At 41.0% G+C, this 16,734-nt stretch overlaps 1 protein-coding gene across 1 annotated transcript in view; it reads right to left on the reverse strand.

Annotated features, from left to right (window-relative positions):
- Window positions 1–1,215: 1,215 nt before the first annotated feature.
- Window positions 1,216–16,734, reverse strand: part of NUGGC (nuclear GTPase, germinal center associated) — a 40,341-nt gene continuing 24,822 nt past the window's right edge. The window contains exons 11-14 of the mRNA XM_019636113.1: window positions 11,164–11,269; window positions 8,504–8,637; window positions 4,135–4,299; window positions 1,216–1,377 (exon numbers count right to left, since the gene is read on the reverse strand). Coding sequence (XP_019491658.1) covers window positions 1,216–1,377; window positions 4,135–4,299; window positions 8,504–8,637; window positions 11,164–11,269 — 567 coding nt within the window. The remainder of the gene's footprint in view (window positions 1,378–4,134; window positions 4,300–8,503; window positions 8,638–11,163; window positions 11,270–16,734) is intronic.

Below are 16,734 nucleotides of genomic sequence, written 5' to 3' on the forward strand. Positions count from 1 at the left end.
CCACTGCCATGGTGTTTCCACTTGAAAGAATAAAACTCAAACTACACCTTAAGAGATAGGGAAGATTTAGGAAAGTGAAACAAAGGAAGAGTTTTTCCCCATTGGGACAACGTAGTGAAGAAAGTTTCAGAATGTTTCAGGAGTAAGACGCAGCCGGTTCTAGAGGAGAGGGCGTGGGCTCGAAATGCTAGCTCTTTCGTTATGAGCAGGGTGGCACTGGGAAAGCTACATGATTCCACTGAATCTCAGTTTGTTCTCTTGTAAAAAGACAGAAGCGCTTCAGGGGGTTATTGGGAGGATAGGATGAGATCGCGTGCACAAAACACGGAGCACAGTTCCTGGTACATCTCAGCTGCTCTTAGCTCCCCTCCAGGCTGGCTAAAGCAGAGAGGCAACACTGGGCCACAACCTGGGGAGAGATCAGAAAGGGCAGTTTGGAGGCAAGTGGAATGTCTCGAATGCCATTCTAAGGAATTTGGAGTTGACCCTACAGACTTATGAACAGTGGGTGGGGTGGGGTGGGCAGAGGTGGCATGGCAGGACCCCAAAAGAGTTTAAAGGAAGATGGGGGTGGGGAAGGCCACTCAGTTAGAATCAAGCAAAGGTGGAATGGTTCAAGCAGAGGCAGGTGGTAGACCAGGTAAGATGCCAGAGGAGAAGGATGGAGACTGGGGGCAGGCTGGGACATGAGGAGACTCTGTTTCTGTTAATGGAGAAAAGGATTGGAGATCAAGGGAGAGGGGAAGGAGGGAAGGAACCTACGCCCCCACCCATGCCCTGTTTGTGAGCGTGCAGTGTATCGAAAACAAGCACAGTCCTCAATGAGCCACTTTTCCTTTTGGCACTCAGGGAAATTTATGAAGGTCATGTGTTTGCTTAACTCCACACTCTCCAACCAAAATACCCTGTCCTGGGCTCAGATCCATAAGAAAATGTATCCCCTGCTGCACGTATGAGATATTTGAAAAATAATGGGAATCATAATATTAGTCTGAAAGCAACATCTCCAACTGCACTCCAGGTCACCATGGGAAATTTTCAAGTAAACCAAACCAAGAAGGCTTTTGTGTTGTGCCAAAGCAAAAGCTTTCCTCCTCAAGTTGCAAGCTACTCTTTACACGTCCAGATCCAAAGGACAAATTCTTCAAGATGAAATTCTGGCCCAGCGTTCTTCAGATGTTTGCTCACGAAGAAGAAGCGAGATGAAAAGAGCCTTTACCTAAAAATGCCTCCAAAAACAGGATCAATCTGGTCATAGATGGGCTGAGTGATGGCTTCGTTCAGATCAATTCTTGCGAGAGTCCTGGAGGCGTAGACGCCATTTTTCAGGCAAACGGCTTTCAGTGTCTGGTGAAAACCCTGGTTTCCTCTACTTCTCTAGATAATGAAACAGTAAGTTAGTAGAGTTAGGAGGCATTAACTAGAATGTCACAGGATCAGAATTCCATTGCCTTTGGCCAAAGGTTACCACCAAGAGTCACATGGAAGAGTAGCGACAACATGATCTAGTCAACATACTATTAAGCTAGACAAAGAGGACAGCAGTCATGCCTCTAGTCCATGGGATGCCCCTAGCCTGGGCTTCCAAAGTGCCCTGTGCTCACTTGGCTTACAATTGCCCTCGTAGAGTTTTGTATTTGTCTCCTGAGGTTCCTCAACTAGACCATCATCTTGTTGAGATCAGGCACAGTGTCTTATCCATCTTGATGTGCTCGCCATCTGGCAAGGGCATAAGTCGTGCTTGAAAAATATTTGTTAAATGAGCAATTATTAAATGAAAATGTGCTCCGACCCTACTGGGAGTATCTGTTTCACATTTTTGCAAGCGTAGTCCAAAGTTTTTATGCTTTTTGTTAAATATTTAATGAAAGGCAATTCGATTTGTAGATCTTTGTAATATTTTCCCCAGATAAATAAATTCACAAATCAGAGGGAAAAAAAGATGAGGAAGCGAGAACTATAAGAGACATTGAGAAATTTTAGCCAGATGGTGATGCTCAGTAACTAGAATAAAAATACATTTGTACCGACTGAAATTTCAGTAAAGGGCTTTGGGATCATTATTTAATGATATGTGTTTTAAAGAAATATCTTTCAAGTGAATGGCTGGGTGGCACGATACAATACCACCTTAATATTCTTCCCTTTCATTCAATGTTATAACATGAGCATTTCCTTAATATGATGTAATTACTTTTAAAGTATTATTTTAATAACCAAGCAATATATCATATGAATGTGTAATAATTCATTTTACCATTCTGTTGTTACTAGACATTTAGGTTATTTTATTATGTTACATATGACGTTAGCATATAAATGTTTGCCCAAATTTCTGATTACAAAAGAAAGTTGCTATTCAAATTGGAATGCCTTGGGTATGTTTACAGTCACAGAGAAAGAAGCCATTAAAGGGATGATGAGAGAGAGGCCAATTCATGTGGTGAAGGACTGGTGAAGGACTGAAGATAGCTGATACTGCTCCTTTCTTTTAGAAGCGAATTGTCTCAATTCTCAGTACCCATTTGCTCATTCGCTTTCTGTGATCTGGGATCTTTTACCATCATATAGAAACAGTTCTTTCCAGGGTCACTTAGTTACCTATTGCCATGAAACAAATTACACCAAGCTTAGTGGCTTCAAATAACAATAAACGTTTCTTATCTCTCACCAATTCTGTGGGTCAGGAATTCAGATTGCTTTTGGCTTGGTTGGTGTTTCACAGCTCATTTGGTGGCCAGGCTGTGGGGCCAAGGTTAAAAGGCAGATAAATGCCACCCACGGAAGAGACCAGTGCTGCATGCTTCAAGGTCACTGAGAACAGATAACATGCACACCAGACTCAAGTGGTATGGCCTTTACTTACAGCAAGAGGAGAAAAAGAATGCATAAGATCCAGCCCCTTGCAGTGCCTGGGTGCCTCATGACCAGTGAATCCACCTCACAGCCGATGCAGTGACTTAGCTAACCCATCCCACTTTGTGCTGCAGTACAAGGACCCAACCCCACTCTCACATATCCGAAATACAGAAAACTAGGAGCTTGCCTGAGGGCCTTTGGTGCTAGCACTAAGCAGAACAAAGGCTACACCCTGAGCATGAAACTGGGGAAGGAATTCCCACTGGGGAAGGAAACTGGGGAAGGAAACTGGGGAAGGTAAGCCCAGCATAGGCTCTGAGGGCTCTTTATCTCTTGATAGGAAGTGTTCCAGGCTCAAGTTCCATTGTTTTTTGGCCAAAATCAGAGTCAAAATACTGCATGCACTTGATGGCCTTTCCCAACTGCTGGCCAGTTCTGGCTCAGGGCTTCTCCACAAGGTTCCGACAGGTGTCAGCTGGGGTTACAGTCACCTAAATGGGGCTAGAGGATCTGCTTCCAAGGAGGCTTACTACAAGGCTGGCAAGGTGATGCTGGCGATTGGTGGGGGACCTTGGCCCCTATCCACGTGGACCTCTCCACACAGGTGCTTGACTTTAGTACATGGAGGCTGGCTTCCCACTGAGCGAGTGATCCAAGGGACCCATATGGAAGCCTCAGTGGCCCTTGATGACCTAGCCTCAGAAGTCACACACTGTCCCTTCTGCAGTATTCTACTGCCCACAAAGGCCAGCCCTGATTCAGTGAGGGAGAAGATCCCACAAGGGTGCGAATACCAGGAGCTGAGGCTCACTGGGGCCATCTTGGAGGCTGCCTATTATAGTCACCAACAAATACTCTCAATGGCCAAATCCAGTTGCCTTTTTCTTACCCCACTTTTCTTTAACCCCTCAGGAGTATCTAAAAATCTCCTTAACAAACTCCTCTGCCTTGGTTTTCTTATTGGAAAATAAGAAATTAAGCATTACACTAAGAGTAAGTATAAAAAATAAGAAAAGAAGCTTTACACTATTTCCTTCTCCTACTGACTTTCAGACGAATATTTCTTTGCTCTCTCTCCTGGATCCTCTCTATTCTTCTCCCTAAATGTGGCCTTTGTTTGAGGTTATATCATATTATTGTCCTCTTTATTCCTTCTCAATTCCATTCACTCCTCTAGATCTATCAATTTCTCATAAGCAACTACCAAATTCTGACTTTGGGGATCAGGCAGAGCTCACTAAACATCACAGGTTTTCCCTGGAAAGGGCCACTCACCACCAGGCACGTCCCGAGGATCCGTCGGTAGGAAGTCCTGGCATTTCTGACCCCTTCTTGCAGGGGCTGCATTATGGGGGCAAAGCACTGGTCGATGGCCTTCTCCAGCAGCTGCATCTTCTCTTCCACAAATCCCCGCAGGCCACTCATGTGCAAGTATTCATTCTAGGGACAGGGCCATAGGGAGCATGAGATCACCCCCCCCCCAAAGGCACTTTCTCCTCAAACTTTGCTTCCTTTAAACTTGATTTGGTCTGAGCAAATCACCCACAGTTGACTTCTCCCTATATTCCAATACAGCATCCCTCAGTGCATGAACCACTTTAAACTTTGTGGGATTGAAGAGTAGAACAAATATATGCTTCCTGCAACTTACTTTAGGCGTACAATCCATCAGGCTATTTGGGGGAGTAACTATCCAAGTAAAAATCCAATTGTTACTGAAATGGATTTTTCCAATGATATCTGATTCGAAAAACATTTAACATACTTTGTGCATGAAACAGTTTTTGAGGCTAGTGTTCCTCAAACTTTAATGTGTATACAAATCACCAAGAGAATTTGTTCAAATCTGAGGGCCTAGGATTCTACATTTCTAGCAAGCCCCCAGGTGAGCCCTGGACCACACTTTGAATAAAAAAGCTACAGGACCACAAAAATAAAGACTTGGCCCCTTCTTCAAAGGAGAATACAGTCTAGTCAGGGAGGAAAATATCTAGTCAAATAATGCCAGGAAGGTACCATCAGGGACAGCCTTGACCTATAAGTTCCAAACTGGGAACCCTAGTATCTGTTCTCTGTGTGAGAACCTTGAGAGAACACATAGTGCCTTCCTGTAGCACATGGAAGCCACAATCCTCAGTTCATCACTTAAGGCCCTTCATAGCCAGGAGCCAACTAACTTCTTCAGCAGTACGGGCTCTCTGTTGGCCCCAAAAGTCCTCCCATGGAGCTGCCCACGAACTTGCTACCATTCCCCAAATGCGCCATTCCTTTTATGACCCCAGTGCCTTTGCACATGCTGTTCCCACTTTCTCATCCTTCCAGACAAAGCTCAAAAGTCACTTCCCATGTGATGCCCTCCCTGATTCCCCCAGTGGCAGAGTTGGGGCTCTCTTCCTAGCATTCCCATCGCATTTTGTACATCGTGTGTTACAGCAGCCCTCCTGCTGTGCTATGTCTCTCTCATTCTATGTCTCCTTCCCTGGACTAGGAACTTGCTGAAGGGACAGACTGTGTTATTCATGTGTGTTCATTCCAAGGCATGGCACAGAGAGTGTAGCCTATAAATACCTGTGGCATGGAAAAACTATGGATAATGTAGGCTTTTAAATTATATTCCAAATTTGATGACAGAAATAGCTCTTGAATTGGTGTGTGACCTTACACAGATGATCTAGCTTCTCTGGATCTTGACTGCACCATCTTTGAAGTAAGTGAAGGGGGCTGAAAGATCCTGAAAACAGCTTCAATCGAACTCCCACTCTCTGTCTTGGAGTTGATGAGTTTTTGAGTTTAAGGAAACTATTTAGTTTTAGGCGCGCGTTGGGGAGTTTCATAGTTTCACTGGTGAGAATTCTGTAAGCCACTTTTTTTTTTTCAGAGTGCCCTCTAGATTATTTTCAACTTGTGGCTGGTGATCAAAATGAAATAAGAAAGAAGTCACGAAAAGAAAAACTATGGGTAAGACTCTCACAGCGTCTCACTCTCAACAAATCCATGTTGAAAAAATAAAAATGATAAGAAAGGGGAGAGCTGGGAATAAAAGAACAGTAACAAAGGGAAGCACTGACACCTACTAGGAATATATAGGACTCATTTGACATCGAGATGTTATAATCAACTTCCTATTGAGCCTTAAAAACTATGACTAGTTAAAATCACTCACTACCCAAACTCTAGTTTTTTTTTGGTTTGAGGCACAATCTTAAAAAATGATCAATCATGCATATTTTTAGGTTAGATTTTTTCAGAATGCAAGGGAACTGTCAAAACTCTTGCCTTCCAACTTTCTATCAAAGAACAAAGACCGAGACCAATATCTGAGGCCAAAGAATTTTAAGAAACGTTGCTGGCAATTCTCTAAAAGCTTATCACGGAAGTGCCAAGCAGCCCCCTCCTCAGTGTTTTCTGTTGCCTGAAGTCTGGGTGCAGGGATGGGACTGCACCCCTACCAGGGCTGCACCTCTGGATCGGCAGAGAAGAGCATGTGGGGCAGGCACTCTGAGTTTAACTGCAAAATGCCTTGTCCTTCTGTTTGTAAAATAAACCAACCACACACAGCACCACATCTGATGGGTTTTCCATCAGCACTTCCAAAAGCAATCTTTTGCTGGGCAGAGAGGCAACTTGAACTTTTTCAGGAAGTTAGAAGGCTAAACCCTTCCCCAGTATTTCCGAGGACAAAAGTCAAATGAGAAAATCTCAAATTCCAGGATGTTTTTGTTTGTTTGTTTGTTTGTTTTTGTCACAGAACTACACAAAAATAAGGCCTAAGAAATATGATGAAAAAGACAGTTTTGCTCTATATGTCACTTTTATACAGAATTTTTAAAATGTGGACATTTGAACAAAACTGTGTAGCCCATTTATAATTGGTATTGCTTACTTTTCACATTGAAGTCAAGTCTCCATTATCTGCCTCTCCTTGCCACTCCTCAGGCTATCCCAGGTTCACCTTCCCACATTCCCAGGACCCTGAACTCTCATAGAGCCCTACTGGTGCACTTCCTCTGCCCCTTCCCTGTTCTGCGTAACAAGAAGTCAGACAACTTGGTTGTGCAAATCTGACAAGTAAAAGCAAGTGTGGAATTAAACACCCACCACATAAGAACACACCAAGCCTATTTATTCACACTTGCTATAGCAAGGGCATCAGTCACCATCACTACATTTGGCAGAGACTCAAAGGCAGGCAGAGGGGTGGGAAGGCTTCAGGTATGCCCTGATTGGAGGCTGCAGCATGAGGAAACTATAGAGGGCTAGCTGGAAGCAAGGATCTTACATGATCCAGGAAGGTACATATTTGGCTTTCTCTGGTTGGTCCTAAGATGGGTGCAAGGGATAAAGATTAGGGAAGCTGCCAGTTATTAACCAAGGTCTGGCCATTTGGGGCTATTTGTTACAGAAGTTATTGTTTAGCTTCTTGGATTGTTACTAGAGATAGCAGCCTGACTTCCTACAAATCTAACTTCTAGCAGGCTGGCTTCCTAAGCTGTTTATTGTCGAGAAAGATTAGTTTCCTAGGCAGATTGCTGCTGGCTGTGGGCCACAGTTTTGTCTTTATACAGTTGACCCTTGACCAATGCAGGAGTTAGGGGCACTGACCTCTGTAACAGTCGAAAATCCACAGGTAAACTTGAACTCCCCAGAAACTGATCTAAATGGCCTACTGTTGACTGGAAGCCTTACTAATAGCATAAAAAGACGATTAACACATATTTTGTATGTTAGATGTATTCTTACATATGTAAATACTGTATTCTTACAATAAAGCAAGAGAAAAGAAAATGTTATGAAGAAGATCATAAGAAAGAGAAAATACATTTACAGTACTGTATGTATTTATCTAAAAATATCTGCTTATAAGTAGACCCATGCAGTTCAAATCCATATTGTTCAAGGGTCAACTGTATGTGATTGTCCCTCTGTAATTCAGTCCCTCACAGGAAGCAAAGCAGTTGGTGATTGATTTCAGTAACAGATTTTTCTCCAAAACTCTCCCAAGACTCTAACCTAGTAGCTTATCCCTCTTATTTTAGGGTAAAAAAAAAATCACCCGTCCAAGAGATAAATTTGTCCATGACTATGAGAAATGTAACTTTTAACTGGGCAATTCAGAAAGCCTGCATTCTAGACCGTGGAGATAAATATCTAAACTCTGATGAAAGCCCCTCCTATTTTCCCTCTTCTCACATCATTTTAATATGCCGCTGTAAGTGTGGGGCTCTGACAGCACCAGGGCATGACGGGAGTCCACAGACAGAGGAAAACTCTTTGGACTGTGCATGCCTCTGGACGATAACCAAGAATTGTCTGTATTCCACGAGAAGTAAACATATCACTCCTGCCATCGCTTAAACACATTCCATCTAATTCAAGTCTCAGGAGAGGGGAAAGGAGCAACAGGCTATTTTTACATTTTCCTCTCAGTCCATTTGTCCCAGGTAAAATATTATTCCTTTCTTTTGTACTCAAAATGTTACAGTGTTAACCCTCTCATTATCTTTTTGTCTTCTTTAGATTCTCTGGGCGCAGCATCTTCCTTTGCTATGAAAAGAGAAAATACCATAGTTTCTTAACTTGGTAAAAGGGAATGTCCCACCCAGGATGGGAGGCAGACGATACACAGCCCAGGTAGCATCCATACCGGCAGATTGTCTGTGCAGCTGAAACTGTCTGTGAGAAGCAATAGGCCAAAGGCTTCCGTAACATACTTGGTCACCATCCTCCTCTTCTTGTCCAAGAGCCTTTTCCTGATATATTCTCTTAACTTGGGGATTTCTGGAATTCACAGGCACCACAAACAATGTTATAAGACCAGGGCTCATAGTAAATAGAATTCATAAAAATTCACAGATCCAGATGGCAACCTGAATTAACTACCATTGAGGTCCTATGTGGGCTGGGTGCCCACTAAGCCAACCTTTCTGAGAACCTTTCCCTCAGGTCTGGGATCAACAATAATGAATGGTAGATCAGCAATGATGAATATTAGTTTTATTTAGTGGTATGAAACGAACTATTGGGTTGTCGGAAAAGTCATGACGTACTTTGTCTATGTTTTTCAAAGGTCATTTATTTATATAAAGAACAAAGATCAATCAATGATATATTGCCCATTTTGTTCGATAACCTTTTTTGCCATCTTTCAGTGAGCTTCGTAATTCCTCGTTCATAGAAGGACCTGTCTTTACTTGCGAAAAACTGAACAAGGTGCTGATTTACAGCCTCATCTGAATTGAACGTTATACCACGTAAGGAGTTTTGAAGAGAGAGAAACAAGTGGAAGTCTGACGGCGCAAGGTCAGGCGAGTTTGGTGGGTGTGGCAACACATCCCATCCAAGCTCCAATAATTTTTGATGGGTGATCAAACTTGTGTGTGGTCTCACGTTGTCACAATAGAACACAACTCCTTTACAATTAACAAGCTCTGGAAGTTTTTGGATGATGGATTTTTTCAAACTGTCCAATTGCCAACAGTACCCATTCGAATTGATTGTTTGGTTCCTTGGTAGGAGCTCGAAAAACACAACACCTTTAAAATCCCACCACACTGAAAGCATAACCTTCCTCCAATGAATGTCCGCTTTCGATGTTGTTTAAGGCGAATCATCATGTCAGGACCAAGACTGCTTGTGCACCACATTGTTGTAAACAATCCACTTCTCATCACCAGTTATCAGTCGCTTCAAAAAAGGATCATTTTCTTAACGATTAATGAGCATATTGCAGATGTTTATATGCGCCGTCAAATGAACTTCTTTGAGTTCATGCAAAACCCAAATATTGAGCTTATTTATGTATCCCAGCTTCTTCAGGTGGTTGTGAAGGCTTGAATGATGGATGTTCAATGTTTCTGCAAACTCTCATGTTGTGTAACGTGGGTTTGACTTGATTATTGCCTTTATTTTGTCGTCATCAACCTCAGTGGGCCTCCCTGACCGAGGAGCGTCGTTGAGATCAAAATCACCAGCATGGAATTTTGTGAACCATTGTTGGCACTGACGTTCTTTTAGAGCATTGTCACCGTAAACTTTATGCAACTTTTCACAAGCTTAATGCGCATTCTTCTCTTTATGGAAGTAAAACAGTAAAATATGGCAAAAATGCAGAGTTTGGTCTTCCATCTTCAACTTGTAAAATCTCCAAAACTCAACCAAATCGCTCAATTTTTTTTAGAATGAAGCTAGAACTGTCAGCTGCCAAATGGCATAGCAATAACATAGATGCAAATGACTCTAGTACTTCCAAAAATGAACTAGTGCCATCTGTTGCAAAAATGTGTCATGACTTCTCCGACAACCCAATATGTAGAAAATGTAGGCTGGTTAAGAAAATTGGTACTTTCCTAGGGATCGGTACGTACCTGAATAAACCAAAGATGCTCACATGTCTGGTCTCAGCTCTTCAGGCCTCCTAGATTTTTCTATCTATTTCAAATAACCCTTAATATCAAAATAGCTTCTGCTTGCTGTAGAAAGGGATAAGAAGCTCTGACAGATGGGATTCTCAATTAGACACTTACCTTAGCCCTAGCCCTTTGTTAGTCAGATAACAGATGTCACACTACTATTTTTCCCATTATTTCTGTATGTCTAAGTTTTCCTATATTAATCTTTGTGTATGCCATGCTATTTCTTTTATGTCCATGTTCAAGGAGTTCCCTTACTTCTTGGGACATTTCACACCTTCTGCTCTTTAACCTCCTTTCACACTCATCCATGTCTCGTGAGATGCATGCACATTTTAAGTAAGCCATTTTCAGCTCAGATCAAAGTCAAGCTCAGATCCTGCCCACTCACCCAGTTTTCACTAAGTGCTCTAGCAACCCCAATTTCCAGATTCTCTGAACTTCTACTGTACTCATAGCTCTGTTTAACGAAGCCTTATTTTTGCATTGTTTTTTGCACATGGCTTACTATTAGCTCCTCATCTAGATTTTAAGTTATATCAAGAAAGGTGCCAGGTCTTCTACTTTTTCCCCCCTCACAGACCAAGCCATGCAATAGATACTCAGTAAATTCTTCTAATACCCGTACCTGGGTATGTGATGCATCTCAAGCCAAATACTAAGGAAATGACAACCTCATCGCTGACCTTTACCAATTCATGGTAGGATTTGGAGGTGAGAGGAATTGTGGTCTCTGGCACCACAATAATGCAGACAGGAAAACAAATATATTTGCAAATCGGTATAGCAACTGTGGCAAGCTGGAATTGTAGAATAAAAAGTTCTAGAGTGGGAAATTCAGAATGCCAAGCTTAGTCTTGAAAAATTTTAGTGATTGAGATAACAAAGAAATTACCAGTTTCCTCCTCAGTGAGGACTGCCTGCTGCCAGTACTCCTGAGCACTGACTGTGTACACCAGATCTGAAGCTTCCAGAACCTTGGAGTCAGCTGGCAGCTTTCTCTAAAATGAGAGAGGCACGCAGGGGTCAGAATAACTCAATCATCACAAAGGAAACAAGCGCAGGCCTCCCAAGAGCCTTCAGCAAATTTCAGCTCATTCACTCTCTGTTCTATGAGGACCCGAAAAGGAACAGACACTGTCCCGTATGTCAAGCGTTGCCAACTGTCCACACCTCACAAGGTTTCTGCTGCATTGAAACTATTTTCTTGGGAGTTAAAAAGATCAGTTCTAGAAAGAAATGTATAGAGAAAATAATTCAAAGTGTACTTAAATGTGCAGAGGGGGTCAAGTACCAGGATCCTTTTTGTAATAAGAAGCACAGCTCCAGCAAAGGCAGTGATGAGCTGCAGCCAGCTTGTACCAGTTCTGAGAGCTGACTGTACACAGCTCTTCCCAACTCTGCATTCAGTGACGTCAGAAACTGGCAGTGGTGGTAGTATTTACACCGTGGGAATCAGAAAACACTACAAATCAGGGTGCTCTTTTTTTAAACAGAGCTGATTGCTAAACATTTATCAAGAGAACACAACACTGGGCCAAGGTTCTATGAAAGTGTAAGTTCCTTAAAGGGATGGTTTGTGAGTAATTATACACATTTATAAGCAGAGTAATGTTTAAGTAAATTATGATTTTAAATGTCAAGGAATTAAGAATCAGTTGAGAAAATCTTTTTCTATTAGAAAAACATCATCACAGAGAAGTCATACTAGAATTATGCATAAATATTGTTCCATAATCTTGTATTCATCTCATTTAAAAGAAAAGAGAAAAACCATAAAGGGTGTGCATGAGTATCTGGAGGTGGTAGGAAACAGTAGAGAATTGTCAATCTCTTTGATGCAAAGATATAAAAGTGAGTGAGCAGTCCACTGGAATTGGGAAGAAGTCACATCTCTGGCAAGTTATAAGCCCATGTAGTCAAAGTTGGGCTAGAGATGCTTGAGTAGATTTCCAGAAGCCCCACACACTAGAGTTAGGGCTAAAATTATGTAAAAGACCTGCCGAGATTAATTTTTTTCCTTCTTTTATTTATTTATTTTTTTTTAGCTGAGCTATCCTGCCACCTGTTCGCAGCTCAGCGACAGCCAGCTCGGGCCAGGACTCAAACCACTGTTGCTCAGAGCTCATACTCTTGAGCGAGCTCTTTTTTTCCTTCTTGTAGAGTTTTGACCCTAGGGGAAAAAGTTCAAGGAAAGTTGAAACTATTTTCTCCTGGGAGGTAAAACTAATGTGGAATTAAATTTAAGCAGAGTTTTAAAACCATTAAAAGAAATGGTATGCCTAGCTACGTATAGGTATTTTCATTATTTAAAATCTTGCTCTGAAATTTGTATATCTTTTCAAAAAATTATGGAAGGTTAGTTAACATTTATGCTTGTTATTATAGTACAAAGAAATAGTTTTATAGTGTCAGTGAAGTAACTACAATATGCAGGCTCCATATTATTGTAAAAGAAAAGTAGAAACAGTTATAACTAGAAGGTAGGATCCAAGAGGTAAGTAGATTCTCATCAAATTATCCGATAGGAAGATTAGTCACTGTTATAATTTACACTCATGGTTTGTTATGATAATGTATAGCACAAACTTCTTACAGTTTGTAAGAAGATATTGTATATGAAAGAGGAGAAAACCTGGAAGCTCAAAATTGGAGGGATACCAGATGGAAGCAGACTCAAAAAAGATGTAAAGTTGGAGTTAGAAGAAACAGTAATATAAATCATGATCCCATTTTTTATAAATCTATCTTTTCTAGCTTTGTCATTCAAATAATTTTGCAGTGATGTCACCCTGCCCACTTCTGTTACTTGTATGAAATAATTTGATATGTACCCCTAGCACCTCAACTTTTATTTTTAATATTATTCTCTGCTGAAAGAAACCCAAGTTTCTTTGAAAGTAGTAGGTCCATGTCTTGAGGGAGGGGGGCGAATGGGCCTGAATATTTTGTTGCCAGAGAGCAAAAATGATTTTTTTTAAATGTCTGGGTACAGCATAAATTAGTAACTATGATATTGCCACAGGGATATGAAAGATAGTTCAGGGAATATAATTAATAATGTAAATATTTTGTAGGGTGTCAGATAGTCACATGTCTTGTTAGGGAGACCACTTCATAGACGGTGTAGTGGCTTGACCACTGCACTGTCCACCTGAAGTTGACATTGAATAATAGTGTATGTCAACTATAATTTAATATATATATATATATATATACATATATATATATATATACACACATATATACTCACGGGATGTGGAGTATAGTGTGGGGAGTGGAGTCAATGGAATTGTAATAAATATGTATGATATCGGGGGGGAGTGGGGCAGTGGATTAGGGGATGGGGGTTGTCAATTTGTGAGGGGTAAAAAAATGTAACTATTGCACTGTTTTGTACACCTGAAACTAATAAAAAAAGACAAAAAAAAACAAGTTTAATAGAATTTTTTTTTAAATGCCTGGGTAATGCTAAAAGGAACTAGCTTAAATGAAGGGCTCCTATTGGCCAAGATGTGAACTTAAAAATAAAAATTAAAAAAACCCCACAATCATTCTGTTGAGAGCCATGAGCTCATTTTGATCCTCAAACTGAGTAAAATCATATACGGTACTGTGAAATAATAAGATATATATAGCATTTAGTCTTTGAACCCAGTTCCCAGCACAAAGCTCCTGAAACCATTGCCATCTCCTAAGTGATAAGAGCACTAGGAACATCTTTTGTTCTAGTTGTTCTTTGACCCTGGTTCCTGACACAGAGCTCCTAAATCCCTTGGAATTTCCTTGGTGACAGGAGAGTCTTTTGTTCTAATGAGGCAACTCTGGGTAGGCTCCTGGGTGGGGGCTGGTCACCGGAAAGACCAAGCTCTTAGAACCTTGGAATTTTCAGAGGAGAGAGGGGCTGGAAATGGAGTTAATAATTGATCATGCCTACATGAGGAAGCCTCCATAGAAATCTCAACAGTATGGGGTTCTGAGAGCTCCCAGTATGTGCATCCACATCCTTGGAGGGTGACAAACCCCCACTCCATGGGGACAGAGCTCCTATGCTCAGGATCCCCCTAGACCATACCCTGTCCTGACTGTTGACCTGTATCCTTTATTATATAATAAACTGGTAAACATAAGTAATTGTTTCGCTGAGTTCTGTGAGCTGTTCTAGCAAATAATCAAATCCAAGAAACAGGAGGTCATGGGCACCTCTGATTTGTAGCCAAATTGGACAGAAGCTGTGGGTAACCTGGGGACCTACTACTTGTGATTGACATCTGAAGTGGGGCAGTCTTGTGAGATTGAGCCCTTAATCTGTGGATTCTGACACTATCTCCAGATAGATAGTGTCAAACTAAGTTAAATTGTGGGTATCACAGAGAATTGCTTGGTGTGGGAACCTCCCCACACACAGATATGGTGTCAGAGTGTAGTGGTAAAGAAGAGATACACAGGAGTGCAGGTTTTCTTGACAGGTGTGCTAAAGCAAAATGGTAAAATGCTGTACAATAACCAGTTCAAACTTGCCTGAGAATATCAAAACACAGCCCTCCTTTACCTGCCACATGCAATTAATCATCCAGACCTGTGGATCTGACCGCCCTAATATTCTGAATGCATCTCCTCTTCTCTATTTCCATAGTGATTGCCTAGTTCAGACTCTTAACTAACCCTCCCAAATGGTCTCTCTACATCCAGTCTTCACTCAACCATCCCTCCAACTTTCCATTCTCCATACTGGTGAGAAAACCATCTTTCTAAAACACATAGTACAGTTGACCCTTGAACAGCATGGGCTTGAACCACGTGGGTCCCCTTATATGAGGATTTGTTTTCAATTGACCTCAGTTCAAATCCATGTGTTTCAAGTGTCAGCTCTTTGCTCTGCACATGTGGAGGATCCACTGTAGTTATATGCAGATTTTCAACTGCGTGGGATGTTGGTGCCCCTAACCCCAGCATTGTTCAAGGGTCAACTGTATTTTCAAACTGAGATCTATACACGTAGTCTGGAGGGTCTGTAATTGTTCTTACAATATTTTTCTTAATTTTCATTTTTATAATTAGAAAAAAAAAGCATCGACAGCTATATGAATGACTGCCTGATAGTCAACTTCTGCCTCATATTTTCTGTGATTGAAATTAAATTTACAAGTGAAAGCAGGCAGTAAAGGTTTCACAATAATTCCAACAGAAATAAAGTGGTTGGAGAATTAAGGCATCACCTAGCCATCAGAGCTATAAGTGCCCTCAAGAGAACTCATACTATAACAATCAGAACCATAGTCACCCTACAGGCTGATGTATTGTTGCCCACACCCTATCTCACACATGCCAATGTGCCACATTTATTAGCAAGAAATAAGAGTTGTGAATTGTGTATTGAAGCATTTTATGTTTCTGCTTCCAGAAACAATACAATTAGGGACTCATAAGCTGTATATTTTTTAATGCCAACAAGAATGATTAAAGAGAATAAGAACAGCTTTACTGAGTTATTGTCTCATTAAAACTGGCATTTGAGAATTGCTTGGTAGAAGATTTTGGCTTAAGTATGAGGTCTGATGATTCTGAATTAGAACCAAAGCTTTGAAAATTTCAATTCCGCATTGCGCGTCAGACATTTTCTGCATCAATATAATTGAAGTCAAAATACAGAAAGCAATTACATATAGAAATGGACATAAGGCCATCTGTTTTTACTATTAAACCCAGCACTGAAGACTTAGTTTGAGCAAAACCATATCCTCTACCACATTATACTAATTTTGCTCTATCATTAATGTTGTTTTGTTTATATTTCATTTGAAAATTGGTTTTAGTGACAGAATAATAAAAATAATTTAAGAAAGTACCAAGATTCCCATAAAACAATTACTCATGCTTGAAAAATACAGTTCAGGCCTTATCTCCCAACAGTCCTTTGTACGCCCTTTGCTGAGCTATTCAAAACTACTTGTATCTAGCTTACCATACAGAGCAGGCTTTTTCAATCATGTCCTTCCCTCCATCTCAAATGCCCTTTCTCCTACTTCTCCACCTTACTAAAGATACTGGTTCTTTAAAATTCTGCTCAAGAGGCTGACCAGTTTTCCCTGAACCTCTCTACCCAACACAACCTCCCTGCCTGTCAGCATGATCTGAGCATTTACCTACAGTATTCCCACATCACCCTATGTCTTCCTTTCGCCAAGCACACTTCAAACTGTATGTCGATCCCTGATTTTACATGTTTCTCAGTAGACCATATGATCATTCAATCCTTCCAATAATCATAGGAGGAAGGAGGTAGGTATTAATTTCCCATTTTATAGATGAGAAAATGAAGGCTCAGGGAGGTATAATAATTTGCCTAAGGTCACAAAGTTGTTAATTGATAGGACTAAGTTAAGTTCGAATTGTCTACACCAAAGCTTTTGCCTTTGCTACTACCCAAGACCAAACAGACATTTGTTTCTCAAAATCTGAGTGG

The sequence above is a fragment of the Hipposideros armiger genome, unplaced genomic scaffold (genome assembly GCF_001890085.2).
Source record: "Hipposideros armiger isolate ML-2016 unplaced genomic scaffold, ASM189008v1 scaffold_27, whole genome shotgun sequence".
Classification (NCBI taxonomy): domain Eukaryota; kingdom Metazoa; phylum Chordata; class Mammalia; order Chiroptera; family Hipposideridae; genus Hipposideros; species Hipposideros armiger.